This window comes from Cervus elaphus, chromosome 5 (genome assembly GCF_910594005.1).
Source record: "Cervus elaphus chromosome 5, mCerEla1.1, whole genome shotgun sequence".
NCBI classification, from domain to species: domain Eukaryota; kingdom Metazoa; phylum Chordata; class Mammalia; order Artiodactyla; family Cervidae; genus Cervus; species Cervus elaphus.
In genome coordinates this window covers 11,600,197-11,622,915 of record NC_057819.1, presented here as the reverse complement: position 1 = coordinate 11,622,915, position 22,719 = coordinate 11,600,197, and the positions used below count along the sequence as shown (strand labels likewise).

At 49.4% G+C, this 22,719-nt stretch overlaps 2 protein-coding genes across 6 annotated transcripts in view; one reads left to right on the top strand and one right to left on the bottom strand.

Moving 5' to 3' along the window:
• Positions 1 to 67: 67 nt before the first annotated feature.
• On the top strand, positions 68 to 5,653 carry RITA1 (RBPJ interacting and tubulin associated 1). Of its 2 annotated transcripts, none has more exons than XM_043901719.1 (4): positions 68 to 344; positions 527 to 660; positions 1,301 to 1,666; positions 4,581 to 5,653. In XM_043901719.1, exons 3-4 carry the CDS (start codon positions 1,365 to 1,367, stop codon positions 5,086 to 5,088), a joined length of 810 nt encoding a protein of 269 aa, XP_043757654.1. In that variant the 5' UTR covers positions 68 to 344; positions 527 to 660; positions 1,301 to 1,364; the 3' UTR covers positions 5,089 to 5,653. The 2 variants fall into 2 exon arrangements, with proteins under 2 accessions (XP_043757654.1, XP_043757653.1); XM_043901718.1 differs by having other exon boundaries at positions 519 to 660.
• A 2,532-nt stretch (positions 5,654 to 8,185) lies between these two features.
• The window catches only part of IQCD (IQ motif containing D), a 48,334-nt gene continuing 33,800 nt past the window's right edge, over positions 8,186 to 22,719 (bottom strand). Inside the window, exons 1-5 of one of the 4 annotated variants that reach the window (XM_043901701.1) lie at positions 17,885 to 18,055; positions 16,756 to 17,570; positions 13,890 to 14,123; positions 10,182 to 10,253; positions 8,186 to 8,612 (exon numbers count right to left, since the gene is read on the bottom strand). In XM_043901701.1, coding sequence (XP_043757636.1) covers positions 8,313 to 8,612; positions 10,182 to 10,253; positions 13,890 to 14,123; positions 16,756 to 17,484 — 1,335 coding nt within the window. In that variant the 5' untranslated portion in view covers positions 17,485 to 17,570; positions 17,885 to 18,055 and the 3' untranslated portion in view covers positions 8,186 to 8,312. Of the gene's footprint in view, positions 8,613 to 10,181; positions 10,254 to 13,889; positions 14,124 to 16,755; positions 17,571 to 17,853; positions 18,056 to 22,719 lie in introns of those variants that run through there. The other 3 variants (XM_043901698.1, XM_043901700.1, XM_043901699.1) reach the window with 3 other exon arrangements.

The window sequence follows — 22,719 nt, the reverse complement described above, 5'->3', positions numbered from 1 at the left end:
CGGAATCGGGGGCCTTAACTCACCCCCGAGGAGTGAATGGTTCAGGCCGACCCGCCCCATCCTGTCACTCACGGGTTGCTGTTGGACGCGCGCGCGCGCGCGGAACACACGTCGCTAGGGCCGGGCTGCCGGCGCTGAGTCGTTCCGCGCAGAGTCCCCGGCTTCGGCTGGGGCTGGGGGCGGCCTTGGAACTTCCCGGGCTCGCGGGCTCCCGGATTTCAGAGCTGCCGATTCTGATGTACGGTGCGCGCCACCGGTGCCCTAGGGCCCCCGCGAAAGAGTCCAGGCCTGGGAGCAGGGGACGCTGAGGGTAACGACCGACGTCAGCGAGCCAAGATGCTCAGGTAGGAAAATAACTCGATAATGCGGGCACATCAGACATCTAAGGGACGTGGACTTGGGGATCGGTGAATGTGGGGCAGCTGGAGGACTGGGTGTGATCCCCTACTAGTGGAATGGTTAAAAGTGCACGAGCTTTAGACCCTTAATCAGGTCAAATTCAATTTCCACTGTTTTAGCTTTATAGGTGTGACTGACACTTGAGACTACACCTTTTGAAGCCTCAGTTTTGTCATCTGTAGAATGAAAATAATGGAAGCTACCTCACAGGAGTGTTGAGAGGATGAAATGAGACAATGCTTGTAAAGCTCTTTGCAGGAGGTAGGCTTGGGATCAATCAATGCTGGTTATTATTTCTGCTCCATAAATATGTACAAGATATAGAAAACTGCCCTGTTTCCCCCATCCCCCACCAGCATAGTTGGCTTTCTGTTTGGTGCCAGAATAGGAACAGGCCCAAATCTCTTGTTCATCCCCCTAGTGTTCTGTAAATATTGACTGAGCACACACCAGTATGCTAGGAATGCGTATTTACTCATTAAATATTTGTAGCACCCCTGTCCCCATCATTTCTGTGTGCTCAGTCACTCAGTCGTGCCTAACTGCGAATCCATGGACTGTAGCCTGCCAGGCTCCTCTGTCCATGGGGATTCTCCAGGCAGGAATACTGGAGTGGGTTGCCATGTCCTCCTCCAGGGGATCTTCCCAACCCAGGGATCAAACCCAGGTCTCCTGCACTGCAGGTGGATTCTTTACCATCTGAGCCACCAGGGACGCCCACCCCTTAATTACAGCAACTCAGAGAAGGTCAAATTTCTGAAATGTTCCCTGGGATTGGCAGCTCCCCTTTGAGGAAGACTGGTTGAGGGAGAATGTGACCGTTTTGCCCTGGGGACAGAGACTTAATCGATTACCAGTCTTTTCTGATGACAGATGTTGCCACCCTGACCCCTTTTCTTAGGGAACCCTGGAGGCAGGGCCTGGCAAGCAGAGCACCCCTGCTGTCACCCAGGACTACAGAGAGCATGAAGACCCCGGTGGAGCTGGCCATCAGCGGGATGCAGACCCTCCACGTTCAGCACCGCGGCCGGGGTGGCTACCGGGTCAAAGTTAGGCCATCATACGTGGATGAGACTTTGTTTGGCAGCCCTGCAGGCATACGGCCTGCACCACCAGACTTTGACCCACCGTGGATGAAGAAGGCCAACAGAACCAGAGGATTGGGGACAGGGGTGTCACAGGCCTTGGGGGCCAATGGGAGCTGTGAGTCCACCTCTTCCAGTGGCAGCACCCCAACCCTCACACCAAGGAAGAAGAACAAATACAGGTAATAGGATAGGGAGATTCCCTGCTGATCACCTGCTGTGTGACCTTGGGCAAGCAGTTTGACCTCTCTGAGCCCATTTCCTCACAGTGGAAAGTGGGACGTAGTGGGGTTATTGAAAAGACTTAAGGGGGTGAGACATGTACAGTGGTTGGCACGGTTACCTGACACTAAGGAATAAATAAATGGTAATGCCATTAGACTGGACTTCTGAGGCCCAGAGGGGTGAGCTGATTTGTCCAACAGAGAGAGTGTTAGTCGCTCAGTTGTATCCATTTCTTTGCGACCCCATATACTGTAGCCTGCCAGGCTCCTCTGTCCATGGAATTCTCCAGGCAAGAAGAGTGGAGTGGGTTGCCATTTCCTTCTCCGGGGGATCTTTCCAACCCAGGGATTGAACCTGGGTCTTCTGCACTGCAGGAGAATTCTTTACCTTCTGAGCCACCAGGGAAGCCCTTGATTTATCCAAGATCACAGAGCAATTTGCATAAAATTACTAGTGTGGTTAGTCCATCAAATGACATAGATGTGATTCCAAACTTAAGCAAGTCATTTTGAAAATGGTTCTTGCTGCATTTCCACCAGCAAGTTAGAAAAATGGAATCTAATGCCAGTGGTTATTTTGTAAGGATTATTTAAATTATTTCAATTAATAGTCTGGAGGGAGGCCACAGGGCTCTATCTTATTGATTGTCATCAGTATCTTGAACAGAGATATGAAAGACTAGTACATTAATCAATCAGGTTTGTTATCTATAACAAAATACTATAGACTCGGAGGCCTAAACAGCATAAATTTGAGTTTTCACGGTTATGGAGGCTTAAAGTCGAAAGTCAAGATGCTAGCAGGGTTGGTTTCTCCTGAAGCCTATCCTTGGGTTGCAGATGGCCAGCTATTCCCTGGGTCCTCACATGGACTTTTCGTTGAGTGTCTACATTCTTGTTGCCTCTTCCTCTTCTTATAAGGACACAAATCCTATTGGATTAGAGCCTCATCTTTGTGGCCTCATTTATGTGTGTGTTAGTCATTCAGTCATGTCCAGCTCTTTGCAACCCCATGGACTGTAGCCTGCCAGGCTCCTCTGTCCATGGATTTCTCCAGGCAAGAAGACTGGAGTGGGTTGCTGTGCCTTCCTTAAGGGGATCTTCCCGATCCAGGGATCAAATCCAGGTCTCCTGCATTGCAGGCAGATTCTTTACCACTGAGTCACCAGGAAAGCCCATGGCCTCATTTAACCTTAATTTAATTCAACACAAATTTTGGGGGGAGGTAATTCCGTCCTTAATAACTAGCCAGTCCTATTTGGGATCCATTCTGAGCCAAAAGGCATGTACGCTAATTGAGAGTGGGAATAGTGCCTATTTAAGAGGATAAAATTCAACAGAGATAAAAGCAAGACCCCATTATTGTCACGTCTGCTTGACAGTTCCCATGGAGCACAGGGCAGGCTCAGGTTGACATTAGCAGCACTGACATCTACAACGTGGCTGAAAGTGCTGCTGTCACTGTAGGCTGCATTCACAGAAGTCTATGACAGGGAGGCACCAGCCAACCCTATGCTCGCCTGGAGGGTGGAATTTTGTGCTGGATGCTGACAGGTAGAGGGTGTCAAGTTAGAAGGTGCATAAGAGGTAGAGATGCTATTAAGCAGAAACTTTGGTACCAGACAGACATAGGTATCAACCAAATCTGGGTTTGAACAGTTAAATCAAGTGGCCAAAATGTTGACTTTCCAAAGACTTGCAGCTTGGGAATGGGGAGCACTTTTAGTTCTGGCCTAAAGTCGTGGACCTCACACCTCATAGATATGCCATGAATATTTGTGGGATTAATAAAAAAAAAAATGGCTGAATGAATCTAGTCAAAGGTGAGAGGCCCTTAAGGCATTTAAGTCTGGCTTAGTGATCAAGAGCTTGGGCCCTTGAGTGGAGAGGGGCAGGGGCTGGATTTGAATCTTGTCTGTACCTTCCTTGTTATCCTCCCTGTGCCTCAGTTTTCTTGTTTATAAAATAGGATTATCATATTGCCATCCTGTGGGTTTTGTGAGAAATAATGAGATAACACAAGTGACAAGCTGAGTCCTGGGCCTATACAGGAAAAGCCCTGAGTAAATATTCAAAAATTTTAAAAGCTACTCCGGTGGTGTGCCAGCTCACAGCACCCTCTACATGCCACGTGCTTGGCTGTGCAATTTCAAATGCAGTTAGAAGGGCCACATGACTGCAGAGGGTTCGGCTGACAGGGCCACTAGGAAAAAGGTGAAGTGGTGAGTTGAAAGAAAAAGTGAAGGCGCTGAAGACTAAGGTTATATTAGTGTTGGTTGCAAATAACAGAAGAATTGGGCTTGGAAACAAGCTAAACGGGCCTCAGCAGACAAAGGGCATTTGGGGCTCATATAACAGGGGCCCAAAATGTTGGGATTCTTTCCCACACACATTCCAGGTGAGATGGCCACCAGCTCCTTTGCCCTTATATCCTTCCTACCCGTTCTTAAGCACTCAGTGGAGGAAAGACATTTCTCTCCTAGTAAGTGTCCACAAAGATTCTAAGGGAGACTCCCATTGGGCAGAATGGGTCATGTGATTAGTCCTGAGCCAATCAGTGTGGTCAGGAGGATGGGGTATGCAAATTGGCCTGGCGTGGGCCAATTGGGCACATGCCCAGGATGGGATGGGGAGGATGCAGGGGGACTGGATGCTCAGCAGGGGGAAAATAGTGAGAGTTGAAGATAGTGGTACATGAGGGCTGTGGCTTCCCTGTGGGTACCATGCTGGGAGACAAGGACCTCTGGGATCTACAGGCAGTCCTCTGCTGCTGCAGGGGCGTGGCCGGGGCGGGGGGAGGGGGATGGGGGTGGTGGTGAGAAAAGGTTACAAGGCTTATTTCCCCTGCTCATTGTTTCTCTTCCCTTCCCAGACTGATCAGCCACACTCCTTCTTACTGCGATGAGTCTCTCTTTGGCTCCCGACAGGAGGGCGCCGGCTGGGAGGCCAAGTGGATGGCGAGGGGTGATGCTGCAAAGCTCCACGCCCTCTTCTGGACACCCCCGGCTACCCCTAGGGGCAGCCATTCTCCCCGCCCCAGGGAGACGCCAGTGCGAGCCATTCACCCAGCTGACCTCTCAAAGACAGAGCACAGGGTAGTGGCCAGCTCCCGGAGGCTGTCCGTGGATGGGTTAGACACTCCACGCCCTCTGAGGCGGGAGCGTTCCCACTCCCTCACCCACCTGAATGTCCCCAGCACAGGTCACCCACCCGCCAGTAGCCCCTGCACAAATGGGCCCCGAGATCCCAGGCCTGCCCCATCAGGGGTGACCTTCCGGAGCCCCCTAGTGACTCCCAGGGCTCGGTCAGTCAGTGTTTCAGTGCCAACTTCCCCCCGACAAGGTGGGGCTACCCAGAAAACAAAGCCCCCTTGGAAATGAGTTTCTTGGTCCTTTCTACAGGTGTGCCCATGGGGTCACAGCGAGGGGCAGAGTTTCAGAGAATGGTGCTGGTGGGCAGGCCTCTGGAGAGAACACAAGGCATTGGTGGAGCACTCCCGGGGACAGAGCGAGGGTGGGCAGTGCCCCCCCTCTGACCACCTCTGGTTGCTCCCTGCTTTCCCCACTGATATGGATTGGAGGGTCAACCCTTGACATACCTGTGTCCAGTCCTGTCATGGCCACATGGCGTATCAGTGCCAACCCAGGGGGTGTCTCCCGGGAGGGTCCCCCACCTCCTCCATCACATCCACAACATTGTCTCCCCACCAAGTGTGAATAAATGGTGTGATCGCCAACCTGGAGGGCTCTTCCTCCCTCCCTTCAAGCCAAGCTCCTGCTCAGGGTAAGTTTCCAGCTGAGTCTGGAGGCCTCAGGAATTTTCCCAGGCACCATGTGTGGACCAGCGGGGAACACGAGGACCTGGGTGATATGTGGGTGGACATTCAAAAATTTTAATAGTCATGTATTTATTTTCATGTATTAAATATATCAGTAGCTCATCAAAGCCATGAGTTTTGTTAATTTCTTTTTTCCCTGTAAGGTAAAGACCAGTGTTAGGCCTGAATTGATTTAAGTAACAAAATTAATAATGTCGCAATCACGACCATGGCAGTGGGGCAACTGATCCTCCTCCCATCATGGGCTTCTAACTAATGCCACTGATTGGTGCGTTGGCTGGGTCTTCCTGAGTTCAGAATATGGGCTACAGTTGTTTTGAAATCAGATATATAAACATGTATCTGATGTACATTTCCTACCTTTAAAAAATGCAGGTCAAGAAGCAATAGCTAAGACTGGACATGGAACAACTGACTGGTTCAAAATTGGGAAAAGAGTATGACAAGGCTATATAGTATCACCCTGCTTATTTAACTTATATACAGAGCACATCATGTGAAATGCCAGGCTGGATGAATCACAAGTTGGAATCAAGATTGCCAGGGGAAATATCAATAACCTCAGATATGCAGATGATACTGGCAGAAAGGGAAGAGGAACTAAAGAGCTTCTTGAGGCGAGTAAAAGAGGAGAGTGAAAAGCCTGACTTAAACTCAGCATTCGAAAAAGCTAAGATCATGGCATCTAGTCCCATCACCTCATGGCACATAGAGGGGGGAAAAGTGGAAGCAGCGACAGATTTTATTTTCTTGGGCTCCAGGATCACTTTGGACAGTGACTGCAGCCATGAAATTGAAGGATTGGAAGAAAAAAGCTGCTCCTTGGAAGAAAAGTTATAACAAACCTAGATAGCATATTAAAACGCAGAGACATCACTTTGCCAACAAAGGTCCATCTAGTCAAAGCTGTGGTTTTTCCAGTAGTCCTGTATGAATGTGAGAGGTGGACCATAAAGAAAGCTGAGCACCGAAAAATTGATGCTTTTGAGCTGTGGTGTTGGAGAAGACTCTTGAGAGTCCCTTGGACTGCAAGGAGATCAAACCAGTCAATCCTAAAGGAAATCAATCCTGACTATTCATTGGAAGGACGGATGTTGAAACTGGAACTCCAATGCTTTGTCCACCTGATACGAAGAGCTGACTCATTGGAAAGGACCCTGATGCTGGGAAAGACTGAAGGCAGGAGAAGAGCAATCACCAACTCAATGGACATGAGCTTGAGCAAGCTCCAGGAGTTGGTGATGGACAGGGAAGCCTGGCGTGCAGCAGTCCATGGGGTCACAAAGAGTTGGACACGACTTAGCGACTGAACTACAACACCAGAGTTCTTAAAAAGCAAAATCCACAATGATTGGACTTTGCCCAATTGAGGGGTCCAGTAAGACCACAAAGTTACACATGGCACCTGGAGAGCATTCAGGATGGAGCCCTAACTGGTCAGGGCCCACCCTCCCCTGCTCTGCACTGCCCCGGGTCAGGCACCTTAGGAAGAACCGCAAAGCCTTTGCCCTGATGGAGTTGCACCCAGAATTGCAGCATCCCAGTGGGTTGGGTGGAGGCCAGACTTCCGGCCTCTCCTTGTCCCCATTTTCCCATGATGCACCTCCAGGAAGCACGGAGATTCCAGACAGGCCAGCTGGAGGCCACATCTTGGGTTCTATCCCTCTACGCTGGGGGAAAAGATGCGCAAACACTCCTGGGGAACTGTGGGAGGAGCCGACAGTGACTAGGACCAGGGGCCCATGTGCAGATGCCTTTGCAAGTCGGGTGGGCCATGAGGGAAGCCAGCAAGCTGCGCCCTCAGCACAAACACAGCATATTAAACACGGATGTTTAAATTCCTAGAACTCTAACAGAATGAGTACCCTCCCCTCAGTTTTACTTGAAGCTTTCATTTGCCTTCATCTCCTCCCCCTATGTTTTAACAGACATTGGCCACAAATACCTCTTTCCTCCAAACTGTACTAAAAAAAAGGAAGCCACTGCCCAAGTATGATGAAAAGAGGCAACTGACACTGAGGCGGTGAGGGCTGGAAGACAGCTGGGAGTGGAGGGGACTGGGGCAACCTATCTCTGCCATCCACAGGCATCTATAGGGGGCGCTGCTGCCCATCTTTTGAAGACATGGAGGCCCAGGCTATCTGGATGCTGAGTTGTTTGTTTCCAGAAAAGTTATTTCTAAGCCATAGCCTCTGTTTTTTTGTTTTTTGTTTTTTAATGCCAGAAGTGTATTAAAAAATACATTGTTCGACCCCCCTGGATACCAAATAAGGCCAATGTGAGGTTGCTGGTTTTTGACCCTGCGCTTTCACAGTTTTAAATGGGGGCAAAGTTGTAAAGAAAGTAATACCAAGAGCAGGGGCTGAGGGCAGCCAGAAACCCTACTTGTCCCTCTAAGAGTTCTCTGCTCGCCCTGCCTGCCTTTGTCGGTGGCTATGACCCACACCCAACTGTCCTGGCTGGTGATGCGCCCATCGCAGTCAATGGCAACTTCTGGTCTGGGACCCAGGCGGGCAGAAAAGGGGGTGCAGCCTGGGGTGTTCCCCACCGCACACCCGCCCCCCAACAATGGACAAAGCATCTGCAGCGTGGACACACACCCAGGGGCCCTGGGGAAAATGAAGTTTATCTGTAGGCTGTGTTTGACAATGGTTTTTAATTTTGAAAAGGCGTGAAAGTCATAAACGACGGGGCTCCCCATCGCAGGGGCTTCCCAGGCCAGCTCTCGAGTGAGAGGTTAGATTATGGCGAGGGCGGAGGAAGGACTTACTTCTTGCCCTTTCCTTTGCCCTTGCCCTTCTTCTCGCCTTTGCCCTTGCCCCGCTTCTTCCTCTTGGACTTGAGCATGGAGCGGACCAGGTAGCCCTTCCACAGGGCCTGGATGAGCGTGGCGGCCCGCACCATGCGCACCATCTCCTGCTCCTCCTCCAGCCTCTTCTTGGTCAAGATCTCGCGCTCGGCCTGGATCTGGGAGAACTCTTCCACCAGCACGTCGTACCGTTTCTTCAGCTCCTCCAGCTGGAGCTGCTCCTCTTTGTGGATGACGTCCAGCTCCTCATACTCGTCCTGGGGCGAGAGGCAGGGAGCGGGTGGGCCATCGCCAGGCTCAGAGCGCCGTCTCCACCCTCTTGTGCGCATGCTCCCCGCTTCCCTGCAGGCGCTGCCGCCCCCAGGCATGGCCGCCAATGCTAAGCTTGTCTGCATCCCAGGCGGGGATGGGAAGGGGAGAGGTGACGGCGGTCCATCCCCAGCTTGCGGTGTGAGGCCCGGCTTAAATAATTTCAGGAATGAGGAAAACACCCAGCTTGTGAGCTGGGCCCACTGGGCTTCTAATCTCAGCTTGGCCGCGTCTTGAGGGGCTTCACCTTGTTCCAAGCCTTCCCTATTTCCTCATCTGAAATGTGGGGACTATTCCAAACCCAGGAGCAGGGGTGGGAACTATTTCCCTGATTAAATGTTGGGCTGGATGCAACATCCTAGATGGTGGCGCCAGGCACACAGTGGGGATGTTTAAAAAAAATGCCAACCGCTGCCAGCCACATGGTCTGTGTCACAAAGATATCCAGAGAGGACCTTCCTCAGGTGACCGAACCCCACAGTTCTTCCCCACCTCTAACTAACCACAGCCTCTCTTGCTGTAATTCACACCTATCTCCCTCCCTCCCTCCTTCCCACCAAGCATCTATTAGAAGCAAAGTACTTCCAGAGGAGGCAGAGCTAAGTGGACCCTGTCTTTGCCATCATTAACCCACCACCCTCACTGGGAACAGAGAAATGAGCACAGCCTCCAGTCTCCCCCTTCCTAGAGCACTGGGGATCAGACAGAGCCCGAGTTGCCCTTCTCTTGACAGCACGCCTGATGTTGGACCCCTCAGAAGCTGAGGTCCTCTCCAGTACTCACCAGGCCTTCCTGGCCCCAAAGCTGGGGCTCTGGCCACTGATGTTAGCGCAGAGCTGAGTGGAGGCCTCAGGACACCCCTGTTTTATAGACTGCTGTTCCCTGAGCACCTGCTCCAGGCCAGATCTTGTGTTGTACGAGCTTCACTGAATCCCCACCATGGTCCCAGCCTGGGTGTTACTGCTTATGTTGATCACATGCAGAATCCAAGGTCAAGTCCCTTGCTTAAGGTCACACATAAGTGACATAAGTGCCACTAGAGTAGAACCTCCAGATGAAAATGAGGACTTTCTTCACCACTGGAGGCTGGCACCTGGCCCATCTCAAGCACTTGGTAGAAAGTTCCTGGGCAACTGAGTGAAGTGGTGGAGGTGAACTCGTACTTGCATCCAGCACAGATGAGTCCTGGCTGGCAGGGCTGCTGGAGGGAGCTGAACAGGAGGGGACAGGGAGCCTGGGATGTTGACCCTAGATGGAGCTGAGATCTTTGGATCTGGTGCCAAACGCCACTTGGTGGCTGGCAGCTTCCGTTTCCTTCCTTTGCCACTGCTCCCCTCACTGCCCCAGGCTAGACAAACCCTTGAGCCTAAGGAAGGGACAGGGAAGTCACTCTCGGGAGGCCCAGAACTAGGCGTAGACCATGGACCATCCAAGGGCTTCTCTTCCCCTGCCCCCTCACCCCGATTCCTAGAGGATCTTGGGAAACACACTTGAGACAGAATTAGGCAGACAAATACCTGCTTTTCACTCATCTCTGAATCATATTTCTGGATCCAGTTCTCAATTTCTGTTTCCACTTTATATTTTTTCTGGAAAAAAAAAAATCCAATTAGTCATTGTTTGATGGACTGAAAGTAACAATGAGCGGCACCGAGTCTGCTCTGCATCAGCAGGCACTGTGTCACGCCTCGCCTACTCGCTTACCCGAATCCACACCACAAGGTAGGTTCTCCATTTCATAGATGAGGGCATGGAAGATCAGGAGTACTGACTCACTGGACCCAAGATCACAGAGCTGATGGGTGGTTAGAGCTCGGATTTGAAGCCAGCTGTCTGGCTCCAGAACATTCTAGGCAGGTGGAGCAGCTGGTGCAAAGGCCCTGAGGTGGGAACAATCTTGTGATGTTTAAAGAATAGGCACCTGAGCCTGTGTGGCTGGGATGGCATGGCCGAGGGGGGAGCATGGTCCCGGTGAGTTCAGAGTGAGAAGCTGTGTCACAGAGGGAGGGTCTGCAGCTGAAGGAGTTTGGTTTCTAGTGTAAGGGGGAGGGGATGCTCGCTGTTGCATGGATTTAGACACAGCAGAGGAATGTGCTCTAATTTTGTCTTTAAAAGATCAGCTCCTGTACATACAATGGAATGTTTAGTTCAGTTCAGTCACTCAGTTGTGTCCAACTCTTTGCAACCCCATGGACTGCAGCATGTCAAGCCTCCGTGTCCATCACCAACTCAAACTCAAACTCATTGCCAACATCCACTGGATCATTGAAAAAGCAAGAGAGTTTCAGAAAAACATCTATTTCTGCTTTATTGACTATGCCAAAGCCTTTGACTGTGTGGATCACAACAAACTGTGGATAATTTCAAAAGAGATGGGAGTTTACTCAAACTCATCTCCATTGAGTCTGTGATGCCATCTAACCATCTTGTCCTCTGTCATCCCCTTCTCCCACTTTCAATCTTTCCCAGCATCAGGTTCTTTTCCAGTGAGTCAGTTCTTCACATCAGGTGCCCAAAGTATTGGAGTTTCAGCTTCAATATCAGTCCTTCCAATAAACAATCAGAACTGATCTCCTTTAGGATGGACTAGTTGGATCTCCTTGCAGTCCAAGGGACTCTCAAGAGTCTTCTCCAACACCACAGTTCAAAAGCATCAATTCTTCAGCACTCAGCTTTCCTTATAGTCCAACTCTCATATCCATACATGACTACTGGAAAAACCATAGCCTTGACTAGACGGACCTTTGTTGGCAAAGTAATGTCTCTGCTTTTTAATATGCTGTCTGTGTTGGTCATAACTTTCCTGCCAAGGAGTAAGCGTCTTTTAATTTCATGGCTGCAGTGATGAAATCACCATCTGCAGTGATCTTGGAGACCAAAAAAATAAAGCCTGCACTGTTTCCACTGTTTCCCCATCTATTTGCCATGAAGTGATGGGACCGGATGCCATGATCTTAGTTTTCTGAAGTGGAGCTTTAAGCCAACTTTTTACTCTCCTCTTTCACTTTCATCAAGAGGCTCTTTAGTTCTTCACTTTCTGCCATAAGGGTAGTGTCATCTGCATATCTGAGGTTATTGGTATTTCTCCCGGCAATCTTGATTCCAGCTTGTGCTTCTTCCAGCCCAGCGTTTCTCATTATGTACTCTGCATATAAGTTAAATAAGCAGGGTAACAATATACAGCCTTGACGTACTCCTTTTCCTATTTGGAACCAGTCTTGTTGTTCCATGTCCAGTTCTAACTGTGGCTTTCTGACCTGCATACAGATTTCTCAAGAGGCAGGTCAGGTGGTCTGGTATTCCCATCTCTTTCAGAATTTTCCACAGTTTGTTGTGATCCACACAGTCGAAGGCTTTGGCATAGTCAACGAAGCAGAAATAGATGTTTTTCTGGAACTCTCTTGCTTTTTTGATGATCCAGCGGATGTTGGCAATTTGATCTCTGGTTCTTCTGCCTTTTCTAAAACTAGCTTGAACATCTGGAAGTTCACAGTTCACATACTGTTGAAGCCTGGCTTGGAGAATTTTGAGCATTACTTTGCTAGCATGTGAGATGAGTGCAATTGTGCAGTAGTGATTGGATTGGAATGAAAACTGACCTTTTCCAGTCCTGTGGCCATGCTGAGTTTTCCAAATTTGCTGGCATATTGAGTGTAGCACTTTCATAGCATCATCTTTTAGGATTTGAAATAGCTCAACTGGAATTCCATCAACTCCACTAGCTTTGTTCATAGTGATGCTTCCTAAGGCCCACTTGACTTCACATTCCAGGATGTCTGGCTCTAGGTGAGTGATCACACCATCGTGATCATCTGGGTTGTGAAGATCTTTTTTGTACAGTTCTTCTATGTATTCTTGCCACCTCTTCTTAACAGCTTCTGCTTCTTTTAGGTCCATACCATTTCTGTCCATTATTAAGCCCATCTTTGCATGAAATGTTCCCTTGGGATCTCCAATTTTCTTGAAGTGATCTCTAGTCTTTCCCATTCTATTGTTTTCCTCTATTTCTTTGCACTGATCATTGAGGAAGGCTTTCTTAGCTCTCCTTGTATTCTTTGGAATTCTGCAATGTTATTCTGCCATAAAAAGGAGTGAAGAGTTGGCAGATGCTATGTGGGCGGGCCTTGAAAAGGAGATGCTAGAAAGACCACATGTTTTATGATTCCACTTACATGAAGAGTCCAGAATAGGCAAATCCATGGAGACAGAAAGTAGATTAGTGGTTTCCAGGGGCTGGGGGAAGGGGAGTGAGTGAGAAACTGCTTAATGAGTACAAGGTTTGTCTGGAGGTGATGAAAGTGTTCTGGAACTAGAGAGAGGCTGTGGTTGTACAACACTGTGAATACTAAGTGCCACTGAATAAAATGGTTATTTTTTTTTGTTATGTGAATTTCACCTCAATTTAAAAAAATCGGCTCCTTAGTTCTTACGGGCTTCCCTGGTAGCTCAGATGGTAAAGAATCTGCCTGTAACTTAGGAGACCCGGGTTCGAACCCTGGGTTGGGAAGATCCCCTGGAGAAGGAAATGGACAGTATTCTCCAGTACTCTTGCCTGGAGAATCCCATGGACAGAGGAGCCTGGCGGGCTACAGTCCATGGGGTTGCAAAGAGTCCGACATGACTGAGCGACTAAACACACAGTCCTTACAGTGCAACAGTTCTTAGCTTGTGCACCACGCACAGGCTGGCTTCAGGGAGCCTGTGACCCCAGAATTGCCCACCCCCGTGCGCAGATGCCTTTTCATGGGGGAGAGGCCCAGGGCTTCCAGCAGATTCCCGAAAGAGTTGTGATAAGGAAAGGGAGTCCGCAGCAAACTGGGTGCCTGTGGGGCCTGGGTCCTGGCTGAGATGAGGGAGAAGGCGGATGAAGAAAGGATACTTATTGAGCACCTAGTTCTCGTAATAACTCATTAAGGCCTATTCAATCACGATCATCTTCAAGATGTGGAAACTAAGGCTTGGAGGGAGCTGAGGGATTTGCCAGAGGTTTCCGTGTGCCTTCACTTCCTTTGCAGGATGGGGGGGGGTGTGGTGGGTGTCGTCCTCTTTGCGGGTCTCAGAGGAGGGTGGGAGCTTGCTCAAGGTCACATAACTGGCATGTAGTGGGACCCCATGTCTCTGCCCCCAGTCCCCTCGCGGCTCCTCTGCCGGGCACCTGCTCCTCGCTCTGCCCCCTCCTGCCTTGGTGGCCCCACTGCCCCCACCGTCCCGCTTCCCCAGGGCACCTTCCTCAGCGCCTGCTCCGCCTCCCGGTTCTCCGTGACCAGGTTGTGGAACTGCGACTGCAGCACCAGGATCTCCTGCTGGATCTTGGCCACCCTGGCCTGCGAGGCCCGGAAGTCCGCCTTCTGCTGCTTCTCCGCCTCCTGCTTGGTGCGCTGGAGGCTGTTCTCCGAGAACTTGAGCACCTGGTGCAGGTGGTTTTTCAGCTCTTGGATCACAAAGTTCTCCTTCTCCACCTGGACCAGAAAGAGCAGAGACTCTCAAGGGTACCCCCCGCGGTCATGGGTCACCGTGGCAGGGGAGGCTGGCGTGCCTGCAGCTCTCAGAGGTGGGCGGGGGCATTATTATGTCTCCCAATCCTACCCCCGGCCCTGGATGAAGGCGGGGCCGCCTGCCTAGAGACGGGAAAATGGAGGGGTTGAGTCTGTCTGGGGTTGTGCAGCTTAACTGGAATTTGAAGCCAGGTCTGTCCCATCTGGAGCCCACGTCTGTGGCCACCACCCTCTATTTCCTGGCGTGAGCCAAGGGCTCAGCGTGCCTGAGACAGCTCCATGCTCCTGCCTGAGGCACAATGGGAAGCACCCAGTTGGCAGAGATACCTGGCGTGATGAATGTAGGTGTGAGATAAACACCCAGCACAGGGAATGCCACCCGGTTCTCCCCTTGAGGGCTTGGCTTGGCTCCTGCCCTCAGTGGGTCCTGAAACAGGAATTAGGGTTGGGGGTGGGGGAGTTGGGGCTGTTCCATAAGTAAGGCTGATCACAAGCACTAGGGTTTCCCTCTGAACACGCCGGTGCTGTGGCTGGCTCAGGCCGGCAGCCTTGGGCTGGGGGGCGGCTGGCAGTGGGGTCGCGGTGGGTCTGAGCTAACTTCCTGGACTCAGGGAGTGGCAGGTGGGGTTGGGGAAGGGGTTTGAGGCAAACCAATCCTGTGGGCAAGTCTTCAATCTTCAGGTGCTGGGTTTGAAGGCACGCGATACTATGAGGAGTCAGAGCTTCTCGTGTGGACCCCTGCAACCTACCTTATTGGTGTCACCCCCTCATTTTACACTGAGAGTCGATGACCTGATGAAATCTGCCCACCTGGCAGAAATGAAGTTTGCCCACCCAGAGCTGTCCAACTTGGCAGCCCCAAGTTGTTCTCCACCACCTGAATGAGATCAGCAAAGACACTTGGCAGGGTGGGGTCTTGTCCTTGTCCCTAAGTCACACCCCTCCAACCTCTGAGTGACCTCCTCTGACTGAACTCCCGGGAGCCTGTCATCTCTCCACTCACCAAATAATTAGCATGTCTGCTTTTCATGCCAGGTCTGCTGGGGACACAGCGGGGGGCTGAGAGAGACGAGGTCCCTGTCCTCTTGTGGGAGACCCAGACCCCAATCAAATCATCACACAAGTAGTCATCAACAAGCCCTAGTGAATGCTGAACAGGACCAAGTCAGGAAACCAGTGCAGCAGGGAGGGAGTGGCCTTGGTCTCTCATCGATCACGGGGCGATGAAAAGGTGGCAGCTGTCCCCCAGGACCCGCTCTCCCTGGCAAGGCTGTAGAGCAAAATATTTTGCTGGGAGCCTGGCCCCAGCTACAGACCACTTTCCCAGCATCTCTAGCACTGGCTAAGAACTGTATGAATGCTGCTTCTAGGTGGTGGCCCAAAAGAGCAGGTCAAAGCCCCCTCCTCTGCTTTCCTCTTTCCTGCTGGCTAGACCAATGACAACATGACTGGGGGAAGCTGGAACAGCCTCTTGGGTCCACAGTTTGAAGTCTCATGTGGGGGATGTCAGGGAAGCCAGCCAGAAGGAACTTGGGCCCCTGACAAGTTTATGAAGCAGAACTTCCATGCCGGCTCTCTGTTAAACAGAAATCCGTCTCCAGCTTGACTAAGCCCCTATTATTTGGGGTCTCTTTGTTTTAGCAGCTAAACCTATACTTATACATCACCTCCAGGGACTTTGTAAGATGTTGGTGAGAAAATGTATGTAAAAAAATAACACATAGGACTTCCCTGGTGGTCCAGTGGTGAAGAATCGGCCTGCCAATGCAGGGGACATGTGTTTGATCCCTGGTCTTGGATCAAACATGCCGTGGGGCAGCTGAGCCCAAGCACCACGGCTTCCCAGCCTATGCTCTGGAGTTTGTTCTTCACAAGAGAAGCCACCACAATGAGAAGCTGGCACACGGCAAATAGAGAGGAGCCCTGGCTCGCCGCAATCAGAGAAAGCCCGCAGGCAGCAACGAAGACCAAGCTCGGGCCACCAAAAATAAATAGATGAACAAAAATGATTTTTAAAATAAAATAACACAGTAGGTGTACCCAGATGGTTATTAGGTTGGGATCATGTTATCTTTTCCCCTCTTAAAAATTCTTCTAGAGCGTCCACCCCTCCCACCTGCCCTCAGGACAAAGATCACATTCCTTGAATAGGCCTCAAAGGTGATCTGTCAGCAAAGTCTTAAATATTTATTATCCAGCCTTGGCCTGGAAGGTCCCTGTCTATTTCACCCGCCTGGTTTACACCCTCTCATTCTTCAAGTCATGGCTTCCATGTCTCTGAGTTCCAAGTTCAGGCCTCCTATAACACTCTCTTATAGCACCCTGTACTTAACCCTTCCTTGTACTTATCAAGACTGTAATTAAATCAGCTCTTTGAGACCTGCCTTCCCTCTCATGAACTCCATGAGGCTGGGACCATGTGGACTCATCATTTGTAAGACCTGGCACCTGGTGAGTGCTCAAAACAATATTTGTGGGGCAAATGAATAAAAACAACTATTTAAACCGTGGAGGGAAGAAACCTCAATTGCCAGAAGACGTGGGGCCTCTCCCCCGGGACTCCCGCTGTAATCTGACCAGTACCTTGTATTCATACCTCCGCATTCCTGTTCCTCACACAGGCAGCCAGTTCATTTTCCAGGGTGTCGATGATCTCTTGGTGCCTCCGATTCCGTCGGGTGATGTCCTGGATGAACTGGATCTTGTCTCTGGCTTCCATGGGACTGGTGAGTAACTTCTCAAATAGGAAACCTCGGAGTTCTACCAGGCTATTGATAAAACACTGGGCTTCCTCACTCCTGCCCAGGGTCTGCGCTTGCAACAGGCTGGCGGCCTGGGGGTTACTGAGCAGGAGTCTCACGACGTTCTTGGTGGATTCTTTGATCTCCTGCATCAGCTGCGGGAGCTGGGATTTCTGCTCGTCCATGGCGAAGAGGCGCTCTCGGAACCACGCTTCGTCCTCGAACTCTTCTGCCTCCTGCAGTTTCCTTTTTTCCTCCTGCAGGTAACTGACTCGGTCCAGGAGGACCTGGCAGAGGTCCTCGTGTTCCCTCACAGCCTTGGTGACGTCCGGCCCCAGCATCCCCTCCGAAGTCTTGGGCTCGGAAGCCGCGTGGGACAGCAGGCTCACCAGCTCCACCTTGTGGATGGTCTCGTCCAGGACGGACATGATCCTCTTGGTCTCGATGGTGGTGAGTTTGGTCTTGGCGGGGGTCAGGGCTTTAGGTGGGGTGGTGGATTTTTTGGTTGTCTGGGCTATCAGCCTTATTTTGTTGATGTCAGGACCTTGGTAGAGGGGGGACACGGCGAGGACGTCCAGAGCCATTTTATGAGCTTCGCCTCTGCACGCCCTGAGAGATTGAGACTTGGGTAGGCTCCCTGGGCCTCTTGCTTTGATTATGTCTGGCCACCCTGAAAAAGGAAGGAGAAGGCAGTCAGCAGGGTCACACTGACATCGGGATGGCTGGCGTGGCCACAGCAGCTGTAAACTATTGACGTGGAGAGATCGCCTTAGATGTTCTGCATCTTTGACCCAGAACCTCTCACGGAAAGTAGTTTTTAGCTCCATGACAGTGTCAGGGCCCCAAGGGTAAGGGGACCAAATGAGGAGGTGGGTCTCAGGCACGTGTGTCAGGCAGGGGCCAAGCAGGAATACAGACACCATTCTAAGTATTTAAACACGCCCTGGGCTTACCCGGTGGCTCAGTGGTAAAGAATTCGCCTACCAAATCAGGAGACGTGGGTCAGATACCTGGGTCAGGAAGATCCCCTGGAGAAGGGCATGGCAGCCCACTCCAGTATTCTTGCCTGGAGAATCCCATGGACAGAAGAGCCTGGCGGGCTACAGTCCGTGGGGTTGGAAAGGGTCGGATATGACTGAGCACACACACCCGTGACATGGGTGATGGAAGAGCTGAGTGGCCAACCAGGGGAAGGGGAAGCCACCCAGCAATTGTCAATGGCCGGAAGCCACAGAGGAGAAGGAGGAGGGGCGGGTCTGGGGATCAGGGTCCCCCGGAGGAAGCTGGAGCCACAGCCATTTCCTGCCCGGGAGTCACTGTAGCCCCAGTGGAGCTGTGGCCTCTGCTGGAAATGCAGCCCAAAGCAGAGAGAAGAGGAGGAAATCTGGCTCCTCCCTTCGTCAAGTCCTCCAACCTAACACCAGCACCTCCTCTAGACCAAATCCAGGGGGAAACCAGCTGACAAGGGAGCCTGGGCAATGCAACCAGCAGGGGTGGACAGCCAGAGACAGAGCAGAAGAGAGACAGCAAATAATAGTGCAGAGAGCAAACAGCACTAGGACAAGCACAGTGTATCTGCATTGGCTTTTAAGAATGTATTTTAGAAATCGGGGTGGGGATGATCGACGACTTCAAAGCACAACTTAGAAAACTGTTTTGCTACAGAAACAGACTCATAGACACAGAAAACAAACTTCCGTTTATCACAGGGGAAGGAGGTGGGTGTGGGGATAAATTAGGAGTATGGGATTTACAGATCCACACTACTGTATGTAAAATAGCTAAACAAAAAGGATTTACTGTACAGAACAGGGAACTATATTCAATATCTTGTAATAACTTATAATGGAAAAAAATCTTAAAAGTTGTATGTGAAAAAAAAAAAAAGTTGTATGTGTATATATGTATGTGTATGTATATATATGTGTGTATATATATGAAACTGGACCACTGTCCCATATATCTGAAACTGACAAATATTGTAGGTCAAGTATATGTCAATGTTTAAAACTATATTAAAAAAAAAAAATACTGTTTCAGGGACTTCCCTGGTGGTCCAGTGGTTAAAAATCCGCACTCCAATGCAGGGGACTCAGGTTTAATCCCTGGTCAGGGAATTAAGATCCCACATGCCAAGGGGGCAACTCAGCCCATGCCACAGCTAGAGAGAAGCCAGAGTGCCATGATGAAGATCCTGTGTGTCACAACAAAGACCTCATACAGCCAAATAAATAAATACTTTTTTAAAAAAAGAAAAACTGTTTTGCTAGGTGCAACAGAGTATACTGAAGTGGCTCCTGGATCACAAGAAGGACATTAGTAGGAAAACTGATAATAGGCAAATAAAGTTGATAGTTTAGTTCCTAGCATTGTATCAATTTTAATTTCTTAGTTTTGACAAACCATGGTTATGTAAGATATTAACATCTGGGGGAGCTGAACGAAGGTTACAGGGGAATTCTCTGTATTATCTTTGCTACTTTTCCATAAATCTATAATTACTACAAAATTAAAAGCTTAAAAGACTTTCAGGAAAAAAAAATACCTATGGTAGCAGTCAGAAATCAGTCATTGGTGTTGCCTATATGGCTGGATGGCTAAGAGTACTAAGCTTTGCAGCAACCCCATGTGAGTTTCATATCCTGGCTGTGGGACCCTGGGCTGGCTATTTAATCCCACTAAGCCTGGGCTTCCTCAGTCATTAGACAGGTATCATCACAGGGGAAGTTTCTGGCACAGATCCTGGACATTGTGAGTGCTCAATAAATAACAAGTATTATTTTCTGGGGGAAAACGAAATCCTAAGCTCAAGACTTCAGTGGTTTCCCAGTCTGCATCTCCCACCACCCTGCCCCTCCCTGGAGATCCAGATGGCCGGGATCGGCTGGACCTCCCAACATACCGTGTCGAAGATGGACCCCACCACGTCTCCACTCCTCACCTTGTCTATCCAGTACCCCTTGTCTGGATGGTCAGCAATTCTGCCACCCAAATTGCTCAAGCCAGAAACCTGAGTGTCACCCGAACTCTGCCTCCTCTCCCACATCCAACGTACCACCCAGTTATCTGTGTTCACCCTTGAGAGCTCCCAGCCTGTTTCCTCTCAGCAGCCTCTCTGCCACTGAGCAGGGGCCTTGATGTTGCTTGTTTGATGATTAAAGTGTTCTTTAAGTGGTCTGCTTACATCTGCTGCTGCTCCCAGCAAGAAAGATTGTCCAAGGGGTCACCCATTTGGGTATTTATTGAGCACCCAGGGATATTAAAAAAGATGCAAGGTATTTCCTGTCCTCCCAGAATTTATAATGGAACAGACGTATGTGAAAGTTCAGCAACTATAGAAGGCGGGGATGAAGTTGTGTTGTCAGTTGCCTAGCACCTGATATGGCTGCCTTTCTTCCTGTTCTTTGGCCCTTTAGGTGTTTCTTGTTTCTTGGACTCCCTCCACTTCTCTCTGTTTACTCTTTGCTTTGTTGAACAGGAAGTATCTGTTCAATGCTCTCTCTCTGGTTTTTCTTTTTTTTTTGGCTTCACGCCATGTAGCATGTGGGATCCGACCCGATTTTGAACACGTGTCCCCTGCACTTGGAGCTCGGAGTCTTAACCACTGGACTGAAAGGGAGGTGCTCCATCTTGCATCTCTTTTATTCCCACCCGCTTTCTGCTCCTCAAACAATCTTGTGAGTTGCTTCAAGCTTTTCCTGAAAATAACATTTTAGGGATATCCATAGAGCTTCCTCAGCCTCTCTAGGGATGAAGGATATCTGCACCCCCTCCCCCTCCGGCCACAGGATGGATGTGAACAAAGTGTTTCATGAAGGCATGTCTCCCCATCGCCCCCCAAAGCTCTCAAGCATAAATCAGAATGGTCGAATTCTTTGGAGTGCAGCATCGAATGCAGTGTTGAAGAAAATGTTCCCAATTTGCTTTCAGCCAAATTATCTCTTTTGCTTTAAAGGGCAAACTTGTTTTCTTTGATTATGATGATGCCCATCAGTTCCTGACAGCTCATTTGGGTGAACAAGAAAAAGTCAGTGGAACTGGGACTGGGGGAAACACGTCTGACTTCTGATGACAAAAATCACTGGAGAATTTCTTTTCCTTGAATTCTAATGTGATCACTTCATGTCCTTTTTAATGCCACCAACCTTAATATTTAAATCGCTTCCAACACAAGCCTCTCCTTTTAAGATTCCTGCCCCAAGAGTAAAGCACTACTGTTAATGGAGGGGGGACTTTAATTGGATCATCCCTTTATTTGTCATTAATTCTGCTGCTGAATTTTATAAATGGAAATATATCTTTATCATGCAAATTATACCTCATTTTCATTCAAATGGGCTTGTGGGATGTTGTATTACTTTCCCTCTCAGAACAGTTTGGAGTTTAAAAAAAAAAAAGGTTTGAGGTAAATTATGTATGTTTCTCCCTGGGGAGAAAAAGGAGAAGAAAATCCAGCACCTACAAGTACCCTCAAATCCAGCCCTAGTCTATGGAGAAGTCAAAGGATGTGAAAAAACAAGCTTGAGAGAGAGAGAGACAGAGTGTCTGTGCATGTCTGGGTGTGGGTGGGTATGAGGGGCATCTCATTTTAATGAATGCCATTTAAATACTAACTCTTAGGAACTCCTTGGCAGTCCAGTGTTCAGGACTCAGTGCTCTCACAGCCAGGGGCCTGGGTTTGATAAGTGGTCAGGGAACTAAGATCCCACAGGCCGAGTGCCAAAAAAAAAAAAAACAGCAGGTGAGGGAGACAGACTAAGTCATTTCAGGGTAAGCTCTGAATCACCTCTCGTTGGTTTTTCCATTTTGGAGTCAAGTGCTCACATGCTTTGGAAACTTTTGTGGGTGCTGCTGTTATTCAGTTGCCAAGTCATGTCCGACTGTTCGAGACCCCCCTGGGCTGCAGTATGCCTGGCTTCCCTGGCCCTCACCATCTCCCGGAGGTTGCCAGAGTTCATGTCCACTGAATCAGTGAAGCCATCCAACTAGCTCATCCTCTGTTGTCCTCTTCTTCTTCTGTCTTCAATCTTACTCAGCATCAGGGTCTTTTCCAATGAGTCAACTCTTCACATCAGATGGTCAAAGTACTGGAGCTTCAGCTTCAGCATCAGTCCCTTCAATGAATATTCAGAGTTGATTTCCTTTAGGATTGACTGGTTTGATCTCCGTGTAGTTCAAGGGACTCTCAAGAGTCTTCTCCAGCACCACAATTCGAAAACATCAATTCTTTGGTGCTCTGCCTTCTTTACTGTCTAGCTCTCATATCCATGCATGACTGCTGGAAAAACCATAGCCTTGACTATACAGACTTCTGTTGGCAAAGTAATATCTTTGCTTTTTAACACACTGTCTAGATTTGTCAAAGCTTTCCTGCCAAGAAGCAATGATCTTCTAATTTCATGGCTGCAGTACCATCTGCAGTGATTTTAGAGCCCAAGAAGAGGAAATCTGTCACCGCTTCCACCTTTTCCCCTTCTATCTGCCATGAAGTGATAGGACCAGATGCCATGATCTTAGTTTTTTTAACGTTGAGTTTTAAGCTGGCTTTTTCACTCTCTTCTTCCAACCTCATCAAGAGGCACTTTAGTTCCTCTTCACTTTCTTTTTTAAGTTTTTAAAAATTAATTTATTTTTTAATTGAAGGATAATTGCTTTACAGAATTTTGTTGTTTTCTGCCAGATATCAACATTTTCTGCCATTAGAGTGGTATCATCTGCATATCTGAGGTTATTGATATTTCTCCTGGCAATCTTGATTCTAGCTTGTGATTCAGCCAGCCTGGCATTTCGAATTATGTGCTCTGCGTATAAGTGAAATA